Here is a 25,938-nt window from a genome sequence, read left to right on the forward strand (position 1 = left end):
AGTGAGCTGCCACCTAGATAAAGGTAAGCAGGTGGATGTGGTGTATCTGGACTTTGCAAAGGCCTTTGACACCGTTCCCCACAAATGCTTACTGTACAAACTAAGGAAGGTAGGTATGGACCATAGGGTGAGTACCTGGATAGAGAACTGGCTCCAGGGGAGAGTCCAGATGGTGGTGATTAATGGGGAGTACTCGGATTGGGCAGGTGTGGAAAGTGGGGTCCCCCAGGGTTCTGTCCTGGGACCAATCCTGTTTAATTTATTCATAAATGATCTAGAGGAGGGGATATCTAGTACAATCTCAGTATTTGCGGATGATACTAAACTAAGCATGCCAATATCTTCTATGCAGGATGTGGAAACCTTACAAGAAGACCTGAACAAAATAACGGAGTGGGCAACTACATGGCAGATGAGATTTAATGTTGAAAAATGTAAAGTAATGCACTTGGGGGCCAGAAACCAGAAAGCAAGCTACTCACTAGGGGGGGAACCTCTGGGTGAGTCTAGGATGGAAAGGGACCTGGGGGTACTGGTAGACAACAGGCTGGCAGTGGCATGCAATGCCAAGCCGCTGCAAGCAAAGCCAACAGAATACTGGGATGTATAAAAAAGGGGATTCACTCCAGAAATAAAGAGATTATTCTCCCGCTCTACAAGACTCTGGTCCGGCCACATTTGGAGTATGCTGTCCAGTTCTGGGCACCGGTCCTCAGGAAGGATGTGCTGGAATTGGAAAGAGTCCAGAGAAGGGCAACAAAAATAATTAGGGGAATGGAGGACATCAGCTATGAGGAAAGACTACAAGCACTGAACTTATTCTCTCTGGAGAAGAGACGATTGAGGGGGGATATGATATCAATGTACAAATACTGTACTGGCGACCCTAGCATAAGGAACAAACTATTCAGAGAGAGGAGATACAATAAGACACGTGGCCATTCACTAAAACTAGAGGAAAGGCGGTTTAACCTTAAAATGCGTAAGGGGTTCTTCACTGTAAGAGCGGTAAGGATGTGGAATTCTCTTCCACAAGCAGTCGTATCAGCTGGGAGCATTGATAGTTTCAAAAAACTATTAGATGGGCACCTTAGAGACCACAACATACAGGGGTATACAATGTACGGTTAAAAGCAAACACACACATCATAGGTTGAACTGGATGGACTGATGTCTTTTTTCAAGCTCACTAACTATGTAACTATGTAACTATGGTCCACAGCTATAATCATGTGTGGGAAACACGGACCAGTTTTAAAAACCCCTCCAGGGATAAAACTATTTTTTCCAGTACAAAAAATATATGTTAGCCAGGTGGCACTGAGCTGACATACTAAAACACACAAACATCTAGCGCAATGGAGACCTTCACCCACTGGTCTCTAAAGTACTTGTGGGGGCTGGTTAGATAGATAAAAGTTCCCAGTGGCTACCTGGATAAAAGGACCATAGACTGTGAAATTGAATAAGTCAATTGGATGGTGTAGGCAGTAAGTAAGCCCATACTATAGGAGCATAGATCCATCTATTAATGATAATGGTAGTATTGACACCGTCCGGGTTCTATGCCCAGACCATAGCAGGATCAGCAGAGGAAAGTCTTCCAGCATTCACTTCCTTTGTGGCATGAAGAACTCATGCAACTGAATTCAAAGAGCTGCAAAGGAAGTCAAAGAAGATGGACCAAAAGGTGGAACACATGTTGCTTACAGTCAATAATTGCCAGTCGCTGTATAATTGTATATGGGAAACATGGACAAGTTTCAAAAAACTCTCCAAAAATAACACTTTTCTTCCAATACTAATAACATATGTTGGCCTGGTGACCTTGAGTTGTCATACTCTCCAATTTAGACCTCAATAAGAACAATACCAGCAGATGGAAGTCTTCCAGCATACACTTCCTTTGTCGCATGGAGAATGTGTGCAACCTAATTCAAAGAGTTGCAAAGGAAGACAATGGAGATAGACTAAAAGGTGGAACAAATGATGGCTAAAGATAATAATTGCCAGTGGTATAAATAATATATGTTGGCCTGGAGGACCTGCATGGACATAATACCCCAATTAGACCTCAAAAAGTGCATAACCAGCAGTGGGATGTCTTTTTACTTCCTTTGCGGCGTAGCAAACTTATGCTACTGAATTCAAAAAGCTTCAAAGGAAGTCAATGGAGATGGACCCAAAGGTGGAACAGGTAATGGCTATAGACAACAAATGACAGTCATTTTATAATTGCATATGGGCATGGGTCATTTTTAAAAATTCTCCAGGAATAATACCTTTTTTCCAGTACAAATAAAATATGTTGTCCTGTTGGCTCTGAGTTGACATTACCCCACAATTTGATCTTAATAGGTACAGGACCCTCAGAGGGAAGTCTTCCTTTATCTGCTTCCTGTCAGGTCACCTGTGGCCACTGTCAGGTCATCTGTGGCCAGGTGACAACTGCACCCTGTTGGAGGCAGGGGTGCAGCGCAAGGTAGTGAAACTGATAGCAGACTGCTGCAGATGGACCGGAACGTGAACCCAAGATTCCCCAGGGCGTGGAGTCTAAGACCCAGCAGGTTTTCACCAGAGCCTCTAGTGGTGAGGATGGACTTGGCTGCAGTTGGGCCCAGGTCGCGGCCCCTGGGGTCCCCCGGGTCACGCTCTGTAGGGAGAGAAGGGAAGCAGCCACTCAGGACACACGGAATGGTGATGGGTAAGCCGAGGTCGGGGTAACAGGCAGACGAGGGTAAACAAGGGACAGGCCAAAGGTCAGGGTAACAGGCAAACAGGAATAGTCAGAGACAAGTCAAAGTCGGAACACAGAAAGGTAGATGAAGCACACGGGAAACAAGAAACAAACACTGTTGAACAGCAAAGCAGACCTGCAGTGCACTGGTTAATATAGACTTCCTGTGATGACCTGGGGTGGGGCAGGAAACGGAAGGAGAGATGATAAAAAGGAACCAGAAGTAAAGTCCGGCCTCTAATACAGACATGAAGGAACAGGTAAGCTGCCAAACGCTATTGCAATTCCATGACACTTCCTTTGTAGCACTGAGAACTTATGCGACTGAGTTCAAAGAGCTACAAATGGAGCCAATGGAGATGGTTCACATCCATAAGATAGATTGGATGATGTCTATAAACAATAGTTCTATAGACCTGCATCCATGCTAGTGTAGAGACTAGCACACTAAGTACAACCACTACACCTTTCCAGGCTCCAGAAGGGTAAAGCTCTTGTGACTTACCACACTGGTAGTCTGGAAGGCACTCTGTGGCCACCAAAACACAGTTCGAGCTATAGAATGTCAGTACTGGACCCAGGAAACAAGCCCCATCCAGACAGTCTTCTACCACTCCAGTGGGTATATTTACTAGGAAGACCAGGTTCCACCAGTGGGTTTACCATGACCCTGGACCTGTAAAGTGCTCTGCGGCTAGTTGAATGGTCTGGAGTGTGCCCTGAGCATGAAGTGGCTAGCTGGTGGGCTAGATGGTGGGTATCAGAGCTGCCAGTCTTCACCCAGAAACAACAGCCAGGTGTAGAGAACCAAGATGGCGGCACAGGACCTGCTGTATGGCACCCAAACAGTGTATTTGCAGTGGGACAATGTTGGATTTATGGGTTGAGTATGTGTTTTGAAGCGAACCTCGGAACACAGGTAAGGGGTAAAAAACATAGGGGGGTTGGTGGTGGTGGGGGAAGTTGAGTTCTGCTTTAATGAGTGATAAAGATATAACTATATCCCTGTCAATGTGGTGCAGAAACTAAAACTGCTACCCACCATCATCACAAAGGCATATTATATTATTTCCCTGAAGTTTAGTTCCTAGTAATGATTAATACTAGGATATAAAAAAAATAATGGGTTAAATTACGGGGCTATAAAACTTCCCTCGCACACATATATCTAGTCCTGCACTTATTTGTATTGTATTCCTAATGATAATGTGCCACAAACAACTGTGATAATGAATATAAAAGCAGAACAATGATAGTATTTATAGATTGCTGAACATATATCTCCGTGCCATGATAAACCCAACACGCATGTTTTCAATAAGAACAAAGATTCATATAATTATTGAAGAATGCTGATGGGGAACATTGGTGACATATTTATTTATAGTTCCATTTATTCTGTTTTTATTGTAATCAAAATTCATAAAAGGAATCATAAATGTCTGATACAGATCCTTAATATGTTTTATGCCAATGGGACATGTGAGTTATAGAGCTTGTTCATACATGTGGCTGCTCTCTGAAAAGCGTTCTGCGGTGGATCGCTTTTCAGAGACATTTGACAGAAGGTGAGGAGATGATATGCCACCACCTACAGTATTTTACCCTACTAAATGCATGACATTCGACTGGGGAGCAGCTGAGTCGCGGCCCCCCTACATGTAAATGGATCGCTCTCAGTAGCCATACCACTTGCATGGTGTATAATTTTTTCTGTGGCATGTGTACAGCATTGAGCAGCTGCATGCTTTTCTTCAGGTGATCACTAGGGGGCGATAAAACCGCAGTAGGAGTGGTAAAACTGGGGAAGCTAACACTGCGGCTTTATCAGTTTACCCCCCTTTATAACCAGGCCATTTTTTGCGTTATTTTAACTGACAATTGCGCGGTCGTGCTACGCTGTACCTAAATAAAATTGATGTCATTTTTTTCCCCACAAATTGAGGTTTCTTTTGGTGGTATTTGATCACCTCTGCGGTTTTTATTTTTTGCGCTACAAACAAAAAAATGAAGAAAAAAAAAACAATATTTTTTACTATCTGCTATAAAACACACCCAATAAAAAAATGGAAAAAATATAATTTCTTCATCAATTTAGGCCATTATGTATTCTGCTACATATTTTTGGTAAAAAAAAATCCCAATAAGCGTATATTGATTGGTTGGCGCAAAAATGTTAGCATCTACAAACTTTGTTATATATTTTTTTTTTTACTAGTAATGGTGGCGATTAGCAATTTACGGCAGGCAAATCTGACACACAGTGACACTTTTGGGGACCTGTGACACCAATATAGTGATCAGTGCTAAAAAAAAAAGCACTGTCACTGTACTAATGACACTGGCAGGGAAGTGGTTAACATCAAGAGCAATCAAAGGGTTAAATGTGCTCCTAGGGAGTGCTCTCTAACTGTATGGGGAAGGTGTCTGCCGGACCCGCTGATTGACTCCCACTGTGTCCAATCGCAGCAGGAGGGGATCGCCACGCACGTGCGCGCCCCAGACCACTGCACAAAATTCTATACAGGTATGTGATTTCACACAGCAGGGCCACTCTGCCGCAGTGTATCTGCGTGGGGCGGTCTGGTTAACCTGCTTTTACTGTCTCCTGGCTGCCCATGTGAACAAGATCTTAAAGCTGAACTCCACATATTTATTATTTTTTTGCATAGTTACTGTAGCACTCCTGTCCTAAACAGGGGCTACTAGCCTAAATTTAGTTTTTGGCTGAGTGGTAGTCAGCCCCGACTAACTGTGTAGTTCTTCGCCTGTTTTTTCTCTAAGCTGTCACAGATGCCAATGGGTATAGTATGAGATTTCATAAACCAAATTGAGTTATGGATATTTATATCTCCTTTGGCCAATCCAGTAGGAGGTTTATGCTGCTGGTGCATGCTGGGGGAGGATATATATTTGGGACAGGCCATGTGCTCTCTCTCTCTTCCCCTGGGCTGAGGCCTGGAGAGTGGCTGTTGGATGCAGCTCTGCTGTTAGTCCCATTAACCAGTTCTGGGGCTCATCATCTGCTGAAGTGGTCCTCAAGCTGTCCTGCCTGGTCTGGAGGAAGCTATGTCAAGACCCAGGGGAGGCCCCTTGCTGGAGAGAGCCAGGAAGAAGGCTGGTTTCTCAGAAGGACCTGGTGACTCACTTAGAGGATGCACTAAAATCTGGGAACGTGCTTACAGTGTTACTGGGTCAGCTTAAAGGTTTGGACACTGTGAAACTGGACAATGATCTGGGTCTGGAGAGTCTGTAAGTACTCTGCTACAGTATCCGGGACCCCTAACCCTCAACTCTTTATCTGTTCTGCAATAAAACTCTAAAGAAATAGAAGTGACTGGCGCACAATATCCTTTCTCAGTCCCCATTTTAGCCTTGGACTCAGCCCTGGGTTGAAATGCTAGCGCACCCCCTGCCTCCGGAGGTGCAATCCTGCCCTTGGGGTGTAAGGGGGGGTAGAGGTGCTACATTACATTATTCCAGCTTGGACTATTTTAAGTATACATATTCCATACCTGGCAGGTCTCTGTGGGAGCAGAGAATTGCTGTAGTAGCTGCCACTACTATCCTTACTATTTTCCAGGTCCTGTGCCAAGCAGGTACCCTGCTGCATACTAAACAAAGGGGTATTAGCAGGGCCCGTGCTACCACTAGGCAAACTAGGTGGCCACCTAGGGAGCACTGCCACCCCTAGGGCGCAGCCATGGTCAGTGCCACATTCCTCTCCTGTCACCTCCTCATCCCCCGTGGAGGTCACCTATAGAGAGGGGGGCACTTTGTATAGTGTGTGAAGGAAGGGGGGAGGGGCAGTGTGTACAAGAAGGGGTATGTAGGGTGAAAGGGGGGCACTTTGTATATGAAGGGATGTGTAGGGTTAAAGGAGGGGCAGTGTGTATATGAAGGGGGGTTTAGGGTTAAAGGAGGGGCAGTGTGTATATGAAGGGGAGTGTAGAGTTAAAGGGGGACAGTGTGTATATGAAGGGGGTGTAGGGTTAAAGGAGGGGAAGTGTGTATATGAAGGGGGTGTAGGGTTAAAGGAGGGGCAGTGTGTATATGAAGGGGGTGTAGGGTTAAAGGAGGGGCAGTGTGTATATGAAGGGGGTGTAGGGTTAAAGGGGGGCAGTGTGTATAGGAAGGGGGGTGTAGGGTTAAAGGGGGGGCAGTGTGTGCAGGAAGGGAGGGGAGTAGCATTAAAGAAGGGCAGTGTGTACAAGAAAGGGTATGTAGGGTTAAAGGGGGGCATTTGTATATGAAGGGATGAGAAGGGTTAAAGGGGGGCAGTGTGTATATGAAGGGGGGTGTAGGGTTAAAGGAGGGGCAGTGTGTAAATGAAGGGGGGTGTAGGGTTAAAGGGGGGCAGTGTGTATATGAAGGGGGGTGTAGGGTTAAAGGAGGGGCAGTGTGTAAATGAAGGGGGGGTGTAGGGTTAAAGGGGGGCAGTGTGTATATGAAGTGGGTGAAGGGTTAAAGAAGGGCAGTGTGTGCAGGAAGGGGGGGGGCAGTGAGTACAGAAAGAGGGGAGTAGGATTAAAGGGGGCAGTGTATACAGGAAGGGGAGAGTGGGGTTAAAAGGGGGGGCATATGTACAGGAAGGGGGGCAATGTATTTTTTTTGGAGGGGGTGCAAGAAATTGGTCTTGCCTATGGTGCAAAATAGTCTAGCACCGGCTCTGGGGATCAGTTGTTCGGCATGGCCACCATTCAGAGAACGGCTTGTATTTTTCTCAACTAAAAAAAAAGTAATTCTCTGATTGGATGAGGTGGAAATTATAACGTTACTGCCCCATCTCTCTACCTCATCCAATCAGAGAATGTTTTGCGTTCATTAGGAAAAATGCAAGGCGATCTCTGAATGGCGTCTCTATCACAGGAGGTGTGTTACTGGCCAGATCACCAGGTGAAAACGGAGAAAAAAAGCCTAAAAAAGAAAACGAAAGCATCCACCACATCTAATAATTGGTAAACTGCAATATGTTACATTATTGGTTTTAGGTTTACTACTACTTAAACGTAGACCATTAGATACATTTATTTGCCAATTTCCTCTAATGTTCTTTAGAATTGTTACATAATATCTTGTGTTACGAAGACGTATGTACAGTATTTCCTCGGCTCTTAACCTAATTAGTTGTCACTTTCTTCTCATCTTTTTTCTTCTCTGATTTTACATTAGCCAGAAAAAAAGACATTCTGCCAAAAATGCTATTATGACAGTAAATTTGCATAAGTATCCAACTTTTTCTTAGGCATTAGCTCAAACATTTCACTTCACAATCTTGGTAGATAGGCAGGGCAGCCATCAGAAATTTTGGGGCCCCCTACACAGCTTTAGGCCTGGGCCTAACCACCAACATTCTTCAAGGCCCACCCACTGACTGTCCCACTGATTCCACCCACTGACTGTCCCGACGATTCCACCCACTGACAGTCCCACCGATTCCACCCACTGACTGTCCCACCGATTCCACCCACTGACTGTCCCACCGATTCCACCCACTGACTGTCCCACCGATTCCACCCACTGACTGTCCCGACAATTCCACCCACTGGCTGTCCCACCGATTCCACCCACTGACTGTCCCACTGATTCCACCCACTGGCTGTCCCGACGATTCCACCCACTGACTGTCCCACTGATTCCACCCACTGACTGTCCCGACGATTCCACCCACTGACAGTCCCACCGATTCCACCCACTGACTGTCCCGACAATTTCACCCACTGGCTGTCCCACCGATTCCCCCCACTGGCTGTCCCGACGATTCCACCCACTGGCTGTCCCACCGATTCCACCCACTGGCTGTCCCACCGATTCCACCCACTGGCTGTCCCACCGATTCCACCCACTGGCTGTCCCGACGATTCCACCCACTGGCTGTCCCGACGATTCCACCCACTGGCTGTCCCACCGATTCCACCCTCTGGCTGTCCCGACGATTCCACCCACTGGCTGTCCCACCGATTCCACTCACTGGCTGTCCCACCGATTCCACCCACTGGCTGTCCCACCGATTCCACCCACTGACTGTCCCACCGATTCCACCCACTGGCTGTCCCACCGATTCCACCCACTGGCTGTCCCGACGATTCCACCCACTGGCTGTCCCACCGATTCCACTCACTGGCTGTCCCACCGATTCCACCCACTGGCTGTCCCACCGATTCCACCCACTGACTGTCCCACCGATTCCACCCACTGACTGTCCCACCGATTCCACCCACTGGCTGTCCCACCGATTCCACCCACTGGCTGTCCCGACGATTCCACCCACTGACTGTCCCACCGATTGCACCCACTGGCCTTTCCACCGAGTACTTCAGTGCACCCACTTCTATTTTACCACTCTTACAACTTAATATATGAAAATAAAAAAATGTGTTACAAATTCTAAGTGCTTTCGAGATTTAACAGCAAGGAATTACATTTTGTCCAAAAAACATGAAGACTCCCATTGCGACAAGGTAGGCTCTTTTTAGCAGGACCTACACCAACTGCACTACCTTTTAAATCCCCCCCCCCCCCCCAATCTATCCTCCCCTAGCAGATCTAAGACAAAAAGACTAAAAAATAAATAAATAAATAAATAAATAAAAAAAAATATATATATATATATATACACAGTATATATAAATACACACACACTATCTCACAAAAGTGAGTACACCCCCTCACATTTTTGTAAATATTTTATTCTATCTTTTCATGTGACGACACTGAAGAAATGACACTTTGCTACAATGTAAAGTGTATAACAGTGTAAATTTGCTGTCCCCTCAAAATAACTCAACACACAGCCATTGATGTCTAAACCGCTGGCAACAAAAGTAAGTACACCCCTAAGTGACGATGTCCAAATTGGGCCCAATTAGCCATTTTCCCTCTCCGGTGTCATGTGACTCATTAGTGTTACAAGGTCTCAGGTGTAATGAGAAGCAGGTGTGGTAAATTTGGTGTTATCGCTTTCACTCTCTCATACTGGTCACTGGAAGTTCAACATGGCACCTCATGGCAAAGAACTCTCTGAGGATCTGAAATAAAGAATTGTTGCTCTACATAAAGATGGCCTAGGCCAGGGGTCTTCAAACTATGGCCCTCCAGTTGTCCAGGAACTACAATTCCCAACATGCCTGGTCATGTCTGTGAATGTCAGAGTTTTACAATGCCTCATGGGATGTGTGGTTCCGCAACAGCTGGAGGGCCGTAGTTTGAGGATCTCTGGCCTAGGCTATAAGAAGATTGCCAAGACCCTGAAACCGAGCTGTAGCATGGTGGCCAAGACCATACAGCGGTTTAACAGGACAGGTTCCACTCAGAACAGGCCTCGCTATGGGCGACCAAGGAAGTTGAGTGCACGTGCTCAGCGTCATATCCAGAGGTTGTCTTTGGGAAATAGACGTATGAGTGCTGCCAGCATTGCTGCAGAGGCTTAAAGGGTGGGGGGTCAACCTGTCAGTGCTCAGACCATACACTGCACACTGCATCAAATTGGTCTGCATGGCTGTCGTCCCAGAAGGAAGCCTCTTCTAAAGATGATGCACAAGAAAGCCCACAAACAGTTTGCTGAAGACAAGCAGACTAAGGACATGGATTACTGGAACCATGTCCTCTGGTCTAATGAGACCAAGATAAACTTATTTGGTTCAGATGGTGTCAAGTGTGTGTGGTGGCAACCAGGTGAGGAGCACAAAGACAAGTGTGTGTGTTGCCTACAGTCAAGCATGGTGGTGGGAGTGTCATGTCTGGGGCTGCATGAGTGCTGCCGGCACTGGGGAGCTACAGTTCATTGAGGAAACCATGAATGCAAACATGTACTGTGACATATTTAAGCAGAGCATGATCCCCCCTCTTCGTAGACTGGGCTGCAGGGCAATATTCCAACATGATAACGACCCCAAACACACCTCCAAGATGACCACTACCTTGCTAAAGAAACTGAGAGTAAAGGTGATGGACTGGCCAAGCATGTCTCCAGACCTAAACCATATTGAGCATCTGTGGAGCATCCTCAAATGGAAGGTGGAGGAGCGCAAGGTCTCTAACATCCACCAGCTCCGTGATGTCATCATGGAGGAGTGGAAGAGGACTCCAGTGGCAAACTGTGAAGCTCTGGTGAGCTCCATGCCCAAGCGGGTTAAGGCAGTGCTGGAAAATAATGGTGGCCACACAAAATATTGACACTTTTGGACCCAATTTGGAAGTGTTTATTAGGGGTGTACTCACTTTTGTTGCCAGCGGTTTAGACATTAATGGCTGTGTGTTGAGTTATTTTGAGGGGACAGTAAATTTACACTGTTATACAAGCTGTACACTCACTACTTACATTGTAGCAAAGTGTCATTTCTTCAGTGTTGTCACATGAAAAGATATAATAAAATATTTACAAAAATGTGAGGGGTATATATATATATATATATATATATATATATATATATATATATATATATATATATATATATATTCACCAAAGAGACATATCAATCCAGTAAAGAGACATTCCCATATATTCAGCAATCCCAATCCAGCACACTCAGCCCCCTCACACCTGTACACACCCAACCCCTCTCAGCCTGAACACATTTATCCCCCCTCACACCTGCACGCACTTCGCCCCCACCCCCATGCCTGTACGCACTTAGCCCCCCCCCCCCCACATCTGCACGCTCCCAGCCCCACCTCACACCTGTACACACTCAGCCCCCCCTCACACCTGTGTGCACTTAGTCCCCCCTCACACTTGTACACACTTAGCCCAACTCACACCTGTATGCACTTAGCCCCCTCATACCTGTACACACTCAGCCCCCCCTCACACCTGTACACACTCAGCCCCCCTCACACCTGTATGCACTCAGCCCTCCCTCACACCTGTATACACTCAGCCCCCCTCACACCTGTATGCACTCAGCCCCCCCACACCTGTAGGCACTCAGCCCCCCCCACACCTGTACACACTCAGCCCCCCTCACACCTCTACACACTTAGCCCCCCACACTTGTACACACCAAGTCCCCCTTCGCACCTTCGCACCTATATGCACTCAGCCCCCCCCCCCTCACACCTGTATGCACTCAGCCCCCCCTCACACCTGTACGAACTTAGTCCCCCCCTCACACCTCTGCACACTTAGCCCCCCACACTTGTACACACCAAGTCCCCCTTCACACCTGTATGCACTCAGCCCCCCCCCCCCCCACACACACACACACATCTGTAAATACACATGGAGCTCCTCCCCCCTTTACACAAACAGCCCCCTACTTGCACAGGAGGTCTTCCTAGTCCCAGCTCTTGTTTACACAAAGCTGACACATGTTGCTGAGACACATAAAAGAGCTGGAGCTGAGCACAGAATACAGTACAGGCACCATACACACCATACACATGAGGATTGGACATGCAGAAAAAGGCCACAGGTGGTAGTAATGAGCCGATGTGAGCTCAATAACACAGAGAAGCAGCAGCTGCCGAATCCTCTTCTGTAGTGCCCCTATATAATAAGCCAGTGCAGCCACGCGGCGCCCCTGCCTTCTCCCGGCCCTGAAAAGTGTCCGGGCCCCCTACATGTGTATGGGCTGTTCCCCCCCCCCATCCCATGTTCATAACTGTGCTTTAACATATACAAATACAATATAAAATACCGATATACAGTATTACCTTTGGAATGCACGCTGCGGTTTCTGACAAACGCGGGTAGGTGTACGAAGCAAAAGAATGCCCTTGCTGGTTGGTTTTCAGTGCACCATAAGGTATGACTGGTTCTTGAAGGCCTGATCCTGACCTTGACCTTTGTCTTATGGCTGGTTGAGGACTGGTTTGAGTTACATAGGATGACTTGGGTCTCTTATCATAATCATCCTTAAAAAGACCATCTCCCCATTCACTGTACTCAAGTCTTTCTTTCGAGCCCTCGCTCAGCATGACGGTCCCTGTAATAGAAGGTGGAAAATAGTCCCTGTAGTCCTGAAGAGATGTACCGGTGACCCTGTTGTAGTCCCATGGTGCTCCACACTGGTCAACAGATTTGCTTTTCGTCTCCAGCTGTGGGTGGTACTCCGAGGCGTAACCCAACATGTTCACATTTTTAACTTCAGGAAAGTAGGCTTCATAGGACCTCATTTTAACCGGATGCCCATTGTGCCTGGTCGGCTTGTTCGCCCTGTAGTAGCCCTCAGCCTCCTCAGCACTCAGACTCCGTTCCTTGTACCTCTCAGAGATGTTGCCTCTGGGGATCTCCGGTTCAAGGCTGTAGTGGGAGAAGGCGAAGAAGCCATTTTCTTCCGGGTAACTCTTCGAATGGTTGGAATGTCCTTGGCGTGGGGTGGGTGGACTTTCTTTTCTTAGGGAGTTGGAACGCGTTACGGAAATGTTGTCGAAGTCTTCAAGCAAGCCATTGATGGAAGCATCTAATGGAGGTTTACTGCCTCTGACGATCGTCTGCAGTGAAATAATCACAAAAAGAACAATTATTACTCCTGATCAAAATATTCTTCCATATAAAGCATTTCAATGGCTACCAGAATTCATATACAGTATTTCTTGGTGGCTGTTTAATATAGTTGCCGTCAACTTTTTGAAATTTTTTACCAGGCACCACAAATAGGCTGTTCTTTTTTACAAATGAAAATCAAAGGCATTCCTACAAAAAAAAAAAAAAAATGATTTATCCCTATGCAACCAATCTCTTCTGTCTTCGTAAGCTTGTTGAAACACCTTCAACATTTGGCACGCTTTCAGGAAATTGGTGGAAAGTTTGGTCCTCCAATGCATACAATTAGAATGTCCTCCAATGCATACAATCAGCTCACATGTACAGATACTTCAACACTCTACATCTCAACTCCGGCACTGTAGCGTGATGACATCATCGGCACATGACTCGGAAGACGTCATCTCGCTAAAGTGCAGGAGTTGGAATGTAGAGTGGTGAGATATCTGTACAAATAAGCTGATTGTATGTACTTTGTGGTTCCTTCCTCTGGCCCCTACTGTGTCCTGTAGTGATGTAGCTGTCAGAAAAAGGAACCACAGCACAAAGAGGGGGACCAATCATTTGGACACTCCTGCCAGAATAGCTTGTGAAGACAGCAAAGATTGACATCATGGGCTTTGGGAGGGGTAAGTATTAAAGTAGAACCAAGGGCTCTTTAACATGGGAGTTTGAGGTGCGAGAAAAAAAACCTGTGGTTGAGCTGCACTTTTACCGCCTACCAGCTGCTACACCCTTTAACTGCAAAGGCGGTAGGCATGGATGTACACATGCTGTGGCTAGGCTGCTTTGCTTTGTGGCTGAAGCAGGATCCACACCTCCTGTCACTTTCAAGGGTAATCGAAAGGGCCCCTCTGCAAGCGCCTCACAAACGCATGCTATGCATTGCATGCCGTTGCAACATGCTAGTGTGGTATTCAAGGAGTTAAAGCAAGTGGTTACGAGGTAAAACAGCACCTCCTCATTGCCTGCAACCTGGTTAGTAATGCTTGTTGCGCCTCTTCCCTGATCAACAAAAACAGGGATCCTGACATATTCATATACCCATCCAGAAAGTAAACTGTATACACTATATTACCAAAAGTATTGGGACACCTGCCTTTACACGCACATGAAATTTAATGGCATCCAAGTCTTAGTCTGTAGGGTTCAATATTGAGTTGGCCCACCCTTTGCTGCTACACCAGCTTCAATTCTTCTGGAAAGGCTGTCCACAAGGTTTTAGGAGTGTGTCTATGGGAGTGTTGACCATTCTTCCAGAAGCGCATTTGTGAGGTCAGACACTGATTTGGATGAGAAGTTCTAGCTTGCAGTCTCTGCTCTAATTCATCCCAAAGATGTTCTACCGGGTTGAGGCCAGGACTCTGTGCAGGCCAGTCAAGTTCCTCCACTCCAAACTCGCTCATCCACATCTTTATGGACCTTGCTTTGTGCACTGGTCCAAATCATTTGTTGGAGGGGGGATTATGGTGTGGGGTTGTTTTTCAGGGGTTGGGCCTAGCCCCTTAGTTTCAGTGAAGGGAACTCTTAAGGAGTCAGCATTCCAAAACATTTTGAGCTATTTCATGCTCCCAACTTTGTGGGGATGGCCTCTTCCTGTTCCAACATGACTGCGCACCAGTGCACAAAGCAAGGTCCCTAAAGACATGGACAAGCAAGTTTGAGGTGGAGGAACTTGACTGGCTTGCACAGAGCCCTGACCTCAACCCAATAGAACACCTTTATGATAAATTAGAGCACAGACTGCAATCTAGGCCTTCTCGTCCACATTAGTGCCTGACCTCACAAACGTGCTCTTGGAAGAATGGCCAAACATTCCCATAGACACACTCCTAAACCTTGTGGACAGCCTTCCCAGAAGAGTTGAAGCTGTTATAGCTGCAAAGGGTGGGCCAACTCAATATTGAACCCTACAGACTAAGACTGGGATGCCATTAAAGTTCATGTGCGTGAAAAGGCAGGCGTCCCAATACTTTTGGTAATATAGTGTATGGATAGGGGGGTGCTGCTCTCCCGACCAACCCATGAAACCAAAAGATAAGGAGCGACCTCAGCCTACATGTCTCCGCCAAACCACGCCCTCTGATGCATTTCACCCCACCCACTGGAGGCTTAGTCATAGGGCTTGCCAGATTTGCTGTTTGAAGACTGAAGAGTGGGAAATTTGAGTGGAGAGTGATCAACAGTTTGGCTTTTGACTGCTGGTGAGTGTTTGCATTTTTAGTCTTTCTTTTTTTTTTTTAAGCGGGTCTTTGCTTGCAGTTTTTTACACCTTTACGGTCACTTTTTAAATAGCCTTTTTTTTTCTCTCTCTTTCCTTCCTTCATACTACTAATTAGGGGAGTGGTAAATTAGTCACAGGTGCTTCAGGTCCTAGATAATTTTCTGTAGGACTCATTTCTGAGCTTGCTCTTTCTTGAGTTTGCCACCTTTTTGTTTGCTGGAACTCTGACTAGGTGGTGAGTTAAAAACCAGAGTTGAAAACAGGAGATTAGAACAGAAGTCTTCAGAACTGTAAGTAACATCTGAATATTTTTATCAGTTGCATTATTGTTGTAACCGGGAAAATGTGCGCAAGCAAGATTAAAGGTTTTGTGCAGTGCACAGTGTGCCGCATGTATACAATAGCGGAGAAACCGCTCCAGGATGGATACCGCTGTGACAGATGTGAGCAGGTTGTCCTTCTGGAAGCTCACATTAGAGATATGGAGGAGCAGATTTCATCACTTGGCACAACTGACAACCTTGAAAGGGGTCTTCTGCTTGCTGAGCAGGTGGCTAGTAGGGTTAATGGGGAGGGGTAAGTCAAGATTATCAGGTAGGAAGATGGGTTAATACAGTCAGAGGGAGTGGTAGGGACTCACAGAAAAGTAAGGCCAGCCCTGGGTTTGAGCACCCCAACAGATTTGCCACGTTGGGTGAAGATGTGTTGGTGGCAAGCTCAGAGGTGGCAGCCCTAGATGTCACTGCTATCCCTAACAGCCGGGAGAGCAGCCCATCTAGTAGGGGTGGTGAGGGTAGTGCAGGTAAGCAGTTGGTGGTCGAAGGGGATTCTATAATCAGAAGGACTGATAGAATAATTTGTCGCCATGATCGCCTCACCCGAATGGTTTGCTCTCTGCCTGGTGCCAGGGTTGGGCATGTGGTGGACCAGGTTGATAAATTACTGGGAGGGGCTGGGCATGACCAAGCTGTCTTGGTCCACATTGGAACCAACGACAGAATATATGTAATGTGGAGGCTGCTTAAGAACCAATTTAATGAACTAGGCTGCAAGTTGAAGTGAAGGACTTCCAAGGTGATAGTCTCTGAAATATTGCCTGTGCCATGCGCAACACAGGAAAGACAGGGTGAGATTAGAGAGCTGAATGTATGGCAAAAGACCTGGTGTAAGAAGAAGGGATTTGGGTTTTTAGAGCACTGGGCTCACTTTTCATTGGGGTGCAGCCTATATGCTAAAGATGGTTTGCACCTAAATGGAAGGGGGTCTGTTGTGCTGGGGAGAGGTTTATGGGAAGGCTGGAGGAGTATTTGAACTAGGATTGAGGGGGAAGGGTTAATTTGATTATAATGGGGAAGACAGGTCAGACAGGGGTCAGCCCCTATTGGTGGGTGGAATGGGGAAAGATGGGGGGAGAGGTTTGGCAGAGGATAAGAAGGTTCCCACATTACAAACAACTATTGGAAATGGTAGTATGCGTACCAAAAAAAAAAAAAAAATTTGCAAAATAAGTGTGCAAAATGTGACAATGATTTAAGTGTTTGTTCACCAATGCCAGAAGTCTGCAAAGAAAAATAGGTGAGTTGGAAGCTGTGGTGCACGAGGAGAACTATGATTTAATTGGTATTGCTGAATCTTGGCTTCATTCTTCACATGACTGAGCTATTAACCACTTGCCGACCAGTCACGTTGACCGTACTGCGGCAAAGTGGTTCGTTATCATCCAACGACGTAGTACTACGTCGCTGGACTCCTCCCCCTGTAGGCGGCGCTCGCGCGCCGCCGGAGGCGCGCTCCCGCTGTTTTCAGTCACAGCGGGAGTCGGGCCAGGGGAGGAGCGGCGGCGATAGCCGCTGCTCTTCCCCGATCGTCGGGGAATCTAGTTTGGAGATCCGCCCGCCTGTGTAAACAGAGCGGGCGGATCTCCTAAGTGACAGGGAGTGACAGATTGCAGTCTTGAACATGCGATCTGTCCTTGTGTCACTCAGTCACCCCCCCCCCCCACACATGTCAGTAAGCACCAGGCATACATTAACCCCTCCCTCGCCAATAAAATTAACCCCTTCCCTGCCAGTGTCATTTTTACAGTAACAGTGCATATATATACACTGATTACTGCAGTAATGTCACAGGTACCCCCAAAAGTGTCAGTCAAGGGTCCGATCTGTCCGCCGCAATGTCGCAGTCCCGCAAAAAAAATTGCAGATCGCCGCCATTACTCGTTAAAAAAAAAAAAAAACACCAAAAATGACAAAAATCTTTCCCTTAGTTAGTAAACGCAATAACTTTTGCGCAAACCAATCAAAATACGCTTATTGTGATTTTTTTTACCAAACATAGGTAGCAGAAAACAAACTTGCCAAAACATTTTTGGGGGGAATTTCATATAAAAAAATGTTAAAAATATTGTTATTTTTTCAAAATAAACGCTTTTTTTTTGTTTATAGCGCAAAAAGTAAAAATCGCACAGGTGATCAAATGCCACCAAAAGAAAGCTCTGTTTGTGGGGAAAAAAGGACGTAAATTTCGTTTGGGTACGGCGTTGCACGACCACGCAATTGTCAGTTAAAGTTGCACAGTGCCGAATCGCAAAAAGTGGCCTGGACGTATGACAGCAAAATCCTCTGGTGGTAAAGTGGTTAATATTCCTGGCTATGCTCGGTTTTGGAAAGACAGGGTAAAATGGAGGAGTGGTGGTGTCTGTCTCTATGTGAGAAGTGATCTCAAAGTGAGTGTGAAAGAGGACCTAGTTGATGGAGAGTGTGATGAGTCTGAAGCAGTATGGGTGGAAATGTACATGGGTGTGCGTAATACAAAGATTATCATTGGAGTTTGTTATTGACCTCCCAGTAATAATGAGGAGGCAGAGACTCAGCTCCTGGCACAGATAGAAAGGGCTGCAAGGGCTGGGACAGTTTTAATAATGGGGAATTTTAACTAACCAGACATTGACTGGAGTAATGGCACTGCTGGAACAGTTAAAGGGCAAAAATGTATAAACCTATTACAAGACATTTTTATGGTACATTTTATTGAGGCCCCGACTAGAAATGATGCTCTGCTGGACCTGGTAATCTGAAACCATGCAGAGCGTATTACTAATGTTCATAGAAAAGAACATCTGGGTAGCAGTGACCATAATATGATTTCATTTAATGTTAACTGTAGCATTCAGGAAATATAAAAACGCTTAACTCTAAGAGAGAAAGTTTTCCAAGGATGAGAGCTGCTCTCCAGGACTTAAGACTGGGAGGGAATATTGGCATCAATGAACACTGAACAAAAATGGGAAATTTTCAAAAAGACAGTAAGCAAACTCACTGCAAAGTATATTCCAATGGGCAATTCGTTTAAAGGGCTAAAAATAAAACCTATATGGTTCACGGCCAAAGTTAAAAAAGCTATAAATAATAAGAAAAGAGCTTTTAAAACATATAAAAATGAGGGAACACTATCATTGTTTAATTGTTAAAAAGAATATAACAGAATATGTAAAAAGGAAATCAAGGACGCAAAAATTCAAAATGAATGACAGATTGCAAAAGATAGTAGGACAAACCCCCAAAAAATTCTTAGGTCTGAGCATGTAGGCCCTTTACAAAATAATCAGGAGTGGGTGACTGGGGACAAAGAGAAGGCAAGTTTTTTTAACTCTTTCTTTAGCGCTGTGTATACAAAGGAGCATTGTGGAGCTCATGACCATATTGAGGATGGCATTAACACAGCCTTAAATGATCCAAAATGGCTCAAAAGTGATGTGCTGCGGAAATATTTAGACAGAATAAAGGTGGATAAAGCGCCTGGACCAGATGGCACCCACCCACACATCCTAAAATAATGGAGCTCTGTCATTTCAATGCCTTTGTTTCTAATTTTTAGGGATTCGTTAAGGACTGGTATAGTACAACTGGATTGGCGTAGGGCCAATGTGGTGCCTATATTTAAAAAGGGATCAAAGTATTTGCCAAGTAACTATAGACCTGTTAGTTTAACTTCTATAGTTGGGGCAGATACTGGAGAGTTTAATAAAAGACCACATATATGAGTTCTTGCTAGAAAAAAAATATGTTAAGCAACAGACAGCATGGATTCATGAAAGACAGAAGTTGTCAAACAAACCTGATTTCTTTTTATGAGGAGGTAAGTAAAACCTTGGCAGAGGGGTGACTGTGGCCGTAGTATACATGGACAAAGGGGTGGTTGTGGACGTAGTATACATGGACAGAGGGGTGACTGTGGACATAGTATACATGGACAGAGAGGTGACTGTGGACGTAGTATACTTGGACATAGGGGTGACTGTGGACGTAGTATACATGGACAGAGGCATGGCTGTGGACGTAGTATACATGGACAGAGGGGTGGCTGTGGACGTAGTATACATGGACAGAGGGGTGACTGTGGACGTAGTATACATGGACAGAGGGGTGGCTGTGGACGTAGTATACATCGACAGAGGAGTGGTTGTGGACATAGTATACATGGACAGAGGGGTGGCTGTGGATGTAGTATACTTGGACAGAGGGGTTACTGTGGATGTAGTATACTGTACTTGGACAGAGGGGTGGCTGTGAATGTAGTATACATGGACAGAGGGGTGACTGTGGACGTAGTATACTTGGACAGAGGAGTGACTGTAGACGTAGTATACATGGACAGAGGGGTGACTGTGGCCGTAGTATACATGGACAGAGGGGTGACTGTGGACATAGTATACTTGGACAGAGAGGTGACTGTGGACGTAGTATACATGGACAGAGAGGTGACTGTGGACGTAGTATACATGGATAGAGGGGTGACTGCGGATGTAGTATACTTGGACCGAGGTGTGGCTGTGGACGTAGTATACTTGGACAGAGGGGTAACTGTGGACGTAGTATACATGGACAGAGGGGTGACTGTGGACATAGTATACATGGACAGAGGGGTGGCTGTGGACGTAGTATACATGGACAGAGGGGTGACTGTGGACGTAGTATACATGGACAGAGAGGTGACCGTGGATGTAGTATACATGGACAGAGGGGTGGTTGTGGACATAGTATACATGGACAGAGGGGTGACTGTGGATGTAGTATACATGGACAGAGGGGTGGTTGTGGACATAGTATACATGGACAGAGGGGTGGCTGTGGACGTAGTATACTTGGACAGAGGGGTTACTGTGGATGTAGTATACTTGTACAGAGGGGTGGCTGTGGACGTAGTATACATGGACAGAGAGGTGACTGTGGACGTAGTATACATGGACAGAGGGGTGGCTGTGGACGCAGTGTACATGGACAGAAGGGTGGCTGTGGATGCAGTATACTTGAACAGAGGGGTGACTGTGGACGTAGTATACATGGACAGAGGGGTGACTGTGGACGTAGTATACATGGACAGAGGGGTGACTGTGGACGTAGTATACATGGACAGAGGGGTGGCTGTGGACGTAGTATACATGGACAGAGGGGTGGTTGTGGACATAGTATACATGGACAGAGGGGTGGCTGTGGATGTAATATACTTGGACAGAGGGGTTACTGTGGATGTAGTATACTGTACTTGGACAGAGGGGTGGCTGTGGATGTAGTATACATGGACAGAGGGGTGACTGTGGACGTAGTATACTTGGACAGAGGAGTGACTGTAGACGTAGTATACATGGACAGAGGGGTGACTGTGGCCGTAGTATACATGGACAGAGGGGTGACTGTGGACATAGTATACATGGACAGAGAGGTGACTGTGGACGTAGTATACATGGACAGAGAGGTGACTGTGGACGTAGTATACATGGATAGAGGGGTGACTGCGGATGTAGTATACTTGGACAGAGGGGTGGCTGTGGACGTAGTATACTTGGACAGAGGGGTAACTGTGGACGTAGTATACATGGACAGAGGGGTGACTGTGGACATAGTATACATGGACAGAGGGGTGGCTGTGGACGTAGTATACATGGACAGAGGGGTGACTGTGGACGTAGTATACATGGACAGAGGGGTGACCGTGGACGTAGTATACATGGACAGAGGGGTGGTTGTGGACATAGTATACATGGACAGAGGGGTGGCTGTGGACGTAGTATACTTGGACAGAGGGGTTACTGTGGATGTAGTATACTTGTACAGAGGGGTGGCTGTGGACGTAGTATACATGGACAGAGGGGTGACTGTGGACGTAGTATACATGGACAGAGGGGTGGCTGTGGACGCAGTATAAATGGACAGAAGGGTGGCTGTGGATGCAGTATACTTGAACAGAGGGGTGACTGTGGACGTAGTATACATGGACAGAGGGGTGACTGTAGACGTAGTATACATGGACAGAGGGGTGACTGTGGACGTAGTATACATGGACAGAGGGGTGGCTGTGGACGTAGTATACATGGACAGAGGGGTGGTTGTGGACATAGTATACATGGACAGAGGGGTGGCTGTGGATGTAGTATACTTGGACAGAGGGGTTACTGTGGATGTAGTATACTGTACTTGGACAGAGGGGTGGCTGTGGATGTAGTATACATGGACAGAGGGGTGACTGTGGACGTAGTATACTTGGACAGAGGAGTGACTGTAGACGTAGTATACATGGACAGAGGGGTGACTGTGGCCGTAGTATACATGGACAGAGGGGTGACTGTGGACATAGTATACATGGACAGAGAGGTGACTGTGGACGTAGTATACATGGACAGAGAGGTGACTGTGGACGTAGTATACATGGATAGAGGGGTGACTGCGGATGTAGTATACTTGGACAGAGGGGTGGCTGTGGACGTAGTATACTTGGACAGAGGGGTGACTGTGGACATAGTATACTTGGACAGAGGAGTGACTGTAGACGTAGTATACATGGACAGAGGGGTGACTGTGGCCGTAGTATACATGGACAGAGGGGTGACTGTGGACATAGTATACATGGACAGAGAGGTGACTGTGGACGTAGTATACATGGACAGAGAGGTGACTGTGGACGTAGTATACATGGATAGAGGGGTGACTGCGGATGTAGTATACTTGGACAGAGGGGTGGCTGTGGACGTAGTATACTTGGACAGAGGGGTGACTGTGGACATAGTATACATGGACAGAGGGGTGGCTGTGGACGTAGTATACATGGACAGAGGGGTGACTGTGGACGTAGTATACATGGACAGAGGGGTGACCGTGGACGTAGTATACATGGACAGAGGGGTGGTTGTGGACATAGTATACATGGACAGAGGGGTGACTGTGGATGTAGTATACATGGACAGAGGGGTGGCTGTGGACATAGTATACATGGGCAGAGGGGTGGCTGTGGACATAGTATACATGGGCAGAGGGGTGGCTGTGGACGTAATATACATGGACAGAGGGGTGACTGTGGACGTAATATACTGTACATGGACAGAGGGGTGACTGTGGACGTAGTATACTTGGACAGAGGGGTGACTGTGGACGTAGTATACATGGACAGAGGGGTGACTGTGGACGTAGTATACATGGACAGAGGGGTGACTGTGGACGTAGTATATTTGGACAGAGGGGTGGCTGTGGACGTAGTATACTTGGACAGAGGGATGGCTGTGGACGTAGTATACATGGACAGAGGGGTGACTGTGGACGTAGTATACATGGACAGAGGGGTGGTTGTGGACGTATTATACATGGACAGAGGGGTGGTTGTGGACGTAGTATACATGGACAGAGGGGTGACTGTGGACATAGTATACATGGACAGAGGGGTGGCTGTGGACGTAGTATACATGGACAGAGGGGTGGCTGTGGACGTAGTATACATGGACAGAGGGGTGGTTGTGGACATAGTATACATGGACAGATGGGTGGCTGTGGATGTAGTATACTTGGACAGAGGGGTTACTGTGGATGTAGTATACTGTACTTGGACAGAGGGGTGGCTGTGAATGTAGTATACATGGACAGAGGGGTGACTGTGGACGTAGTATACTTGGACAGAGGAGTGACTGTAGACGTAGTATACATGGACAGAGGGGTGACTGTGGCCGTAGTATACATGGACAGAGGGGTGACTGTGGACATAGTATACATGGACAGAGAGGTGACTGTGGACGTAGTATACATGGACAGAGAGGTGACTGTGGACGTAGTATACATGGATAGAGGGGTGACTGCAGATGTAGTATACTTGGACAGAGGGGTAACTGTGGACGTAGTATACATGGACAGAGGGGTGACTGTGGACATAGTATACATGGACAGAGGGGTGGCTGTGGACGTAGTATACATGGACAGAGGGGTGACTGTGGACGTAGTATACATGGACAGAGGGGTGACCGTGGACGTAGTATACATGGACAGAGGGGTGGTTGTGGACATAGTATACATGGACAGAGGGGTGACTGTGGATGTAGTATACATGGACAGAGGGGTGGTGGTGGACAGAGGGGTGGCTGTGGACGTAGTATACTTGGACAGAGGGGTTACTGTGGATGTAGTATACTTGTACAGAGGAGTGGCTGTGGACGTAGTATACATGGACAGAGGGGTGACTGTGGATGTAGTATACATGGACAGAGGGGTGGCTGTGGACATAGTATACATGGGCAGAGGGGTGGCTGTGGACGTAATATACATGGACAGAGGGGTGACTGTGGACGTAATATACATGGACAGAGGGGTGACTGTGGACGTAGTATACTTGGACAGAGGGGTGACTGTGGACGTAGTATACATGGACAGAGGGGTGACTGTGGACGTAGTATACATGGACAGAGGGGTGACTGTGGACGTAGTATATTTGGACAGAGGGGTGGCTGTGGACGTAGTATACTTGGACAGAGGGATGGCTGTGGACGTAGTATACATGGACAGAGCGGTGACTGTGGACGTAGTATACATGGACAGAGGGGTGGTTGTGGACGTATTATACATGGACAGAGGGGTGGTTGTGGACGTAGTATACATGGACAGAGGGGTGACTGTGGACATAGTATACATGGACAGAGGGGTGGCTGTGGACGTAGTATACATGGACAGAGGGGTGGCTGTGGACGTAGTATACATGGACAGAGGGGTGGTTGTGGACATAGTATACATGGACAGATGGGTGGCTGTGGACGTAGTATACTTGGAGGGAGGGGTTACTGTGGATGTAGTATACTTGCACAGAGGGGTGGCTGTGGACGTAGTATACATGGACAGAGGGGTGGTTGTAGACATAGTATACATGGACAGAGGGGTGACTGTGGACGTAGTATACTTGGACAGAGGGGTTACTGTGGATGTAGTGTACTTGGACAGAGGGGTGGTTGTGGACGTAGTATACATGGACAGAGGGGTGACTGTGGACATAGTATACATGGACAGAGGGGTGGTTGTGGACGTAGTATACATGGACAGAGGGGTGACTGTGGACGTAGTATACATGGACAGAGGGGTGGCTGTGGACATAGTATACATGGACAGAGGGGTGACTGTGGATGTAGTATACATGGACAGAGGGGTGACTGTGGACGTAATATACATGGACAAAGGGGTGACTGTGGACGTAGTATACTTGGACAGAGGGGTTACCGTGAACGTAGTATACATGGACAGAGGGGTGACTGTGAACGTAGTATACATGGACAGAGGGGTGACTATGGATGTAGTATACTTGGACAGAGGGGTGACTGTGGACGTAGTATACATGGACAGAGGGGTGGCTGTGGACATAGTATACATGGACAGAGGGGTGACTGTGGACGTAGTATACATGGACAGAGGGGTGGCTGTGGACGTAATATCCATGGACAGAGGGGTGACTGTGGACGTAATATACATGGACAGAGGGGTGACTGTGGACGTAGTATACTTGGACAGAGGGGTTACCGTGAACGTAGTATACATGGACAGAGGGGTGACTGTGAACGTAGTATACATGGACAGAGGGGTGACTGTGGATGTTGTATACTTGGACAGAGGGGTGACTGTGGACGTAGTATACATGGACAGAGGGGTGGCTGTGGACGTAGTATACTTGGATTTTGCGAAAGCGTTTGGCACAGTTTCCCACACACGGCTAATGTGTAAGGTAAAGTCTACTGGCTTGGAAAGATCGGTTTGTAAATGGATAGAAAATTGGCTAAAAGATAGAATTCAGAGAGTAGTTGTTAATGATTCTTTCTCTGAATGGTGGAAGGTTATCAGTGGTGTACCCCAAGGTTCAGTGTTGGGACCCTTACTTTTTAATATCTTTATAAAGGATATAGGGTCTGGGATTAAAAGTACCATTCAGTCTTTGCAGATGACACCAAGCTTTGCAGTGGAATAACCTCCTTACAGGACGTCTCCAATTTACAATCTGACCTCAATGCACTGTTTCATTGGGCAACTATGTGGCAAATGAGGTTTAATGTTCATAAATGTAAAGTTATGCACTTTGGGGCTAAGGATATGCATGCATCATACATACCAGGGGGAGTAGAATTGGGGAAATCCATAGCGGAGAAGGAGCTGGGTGTTCTGGTAGATCATAAGCTTAACAATAGCAAGCAATGCCAAG

The 25,938-nt window shown here is 46.7% G+C and overlaps 1 protein-coding gene across 3 annotated transcripts in view; it reads right to left on the reverse strand.

The window, feature by feature from the left end:
* The window catches only part of PAK5 (p21 (RAC1) activated kinase 5), a 293,496-nt gene that overhangs the window by 74,963 nt on the left and 192,595 nt on the right, over nt 1-25,938 (reverse strand). For all 3 annotated transcript variants that reach the window (XM_082250189.1, XM_082250188.1, XM_082250187.1), the window contains one exon: nt 12,392-13,171. In XM_082250189.1, coding sequence (XP_082106315.1) covers nt 12,392-13,171 — 780 coding nt within the window. The remainder of the gene's footprint in view (nt 1-12,391; nt 13,172-25,938) is intronic.

The sequence above is a fragment of the Pelophylax lessonae genome (assembly GCF_965119305.1).
Source record: "Pelophylax lessonae genome assembly, chromosome: 3".
Classification (NCBI taxonomy): Eukaryota; Metazoa; Chordata; class Amphibia; order Anura; family Ranidae; genus Pelophylax; species Pelophylax lessonae.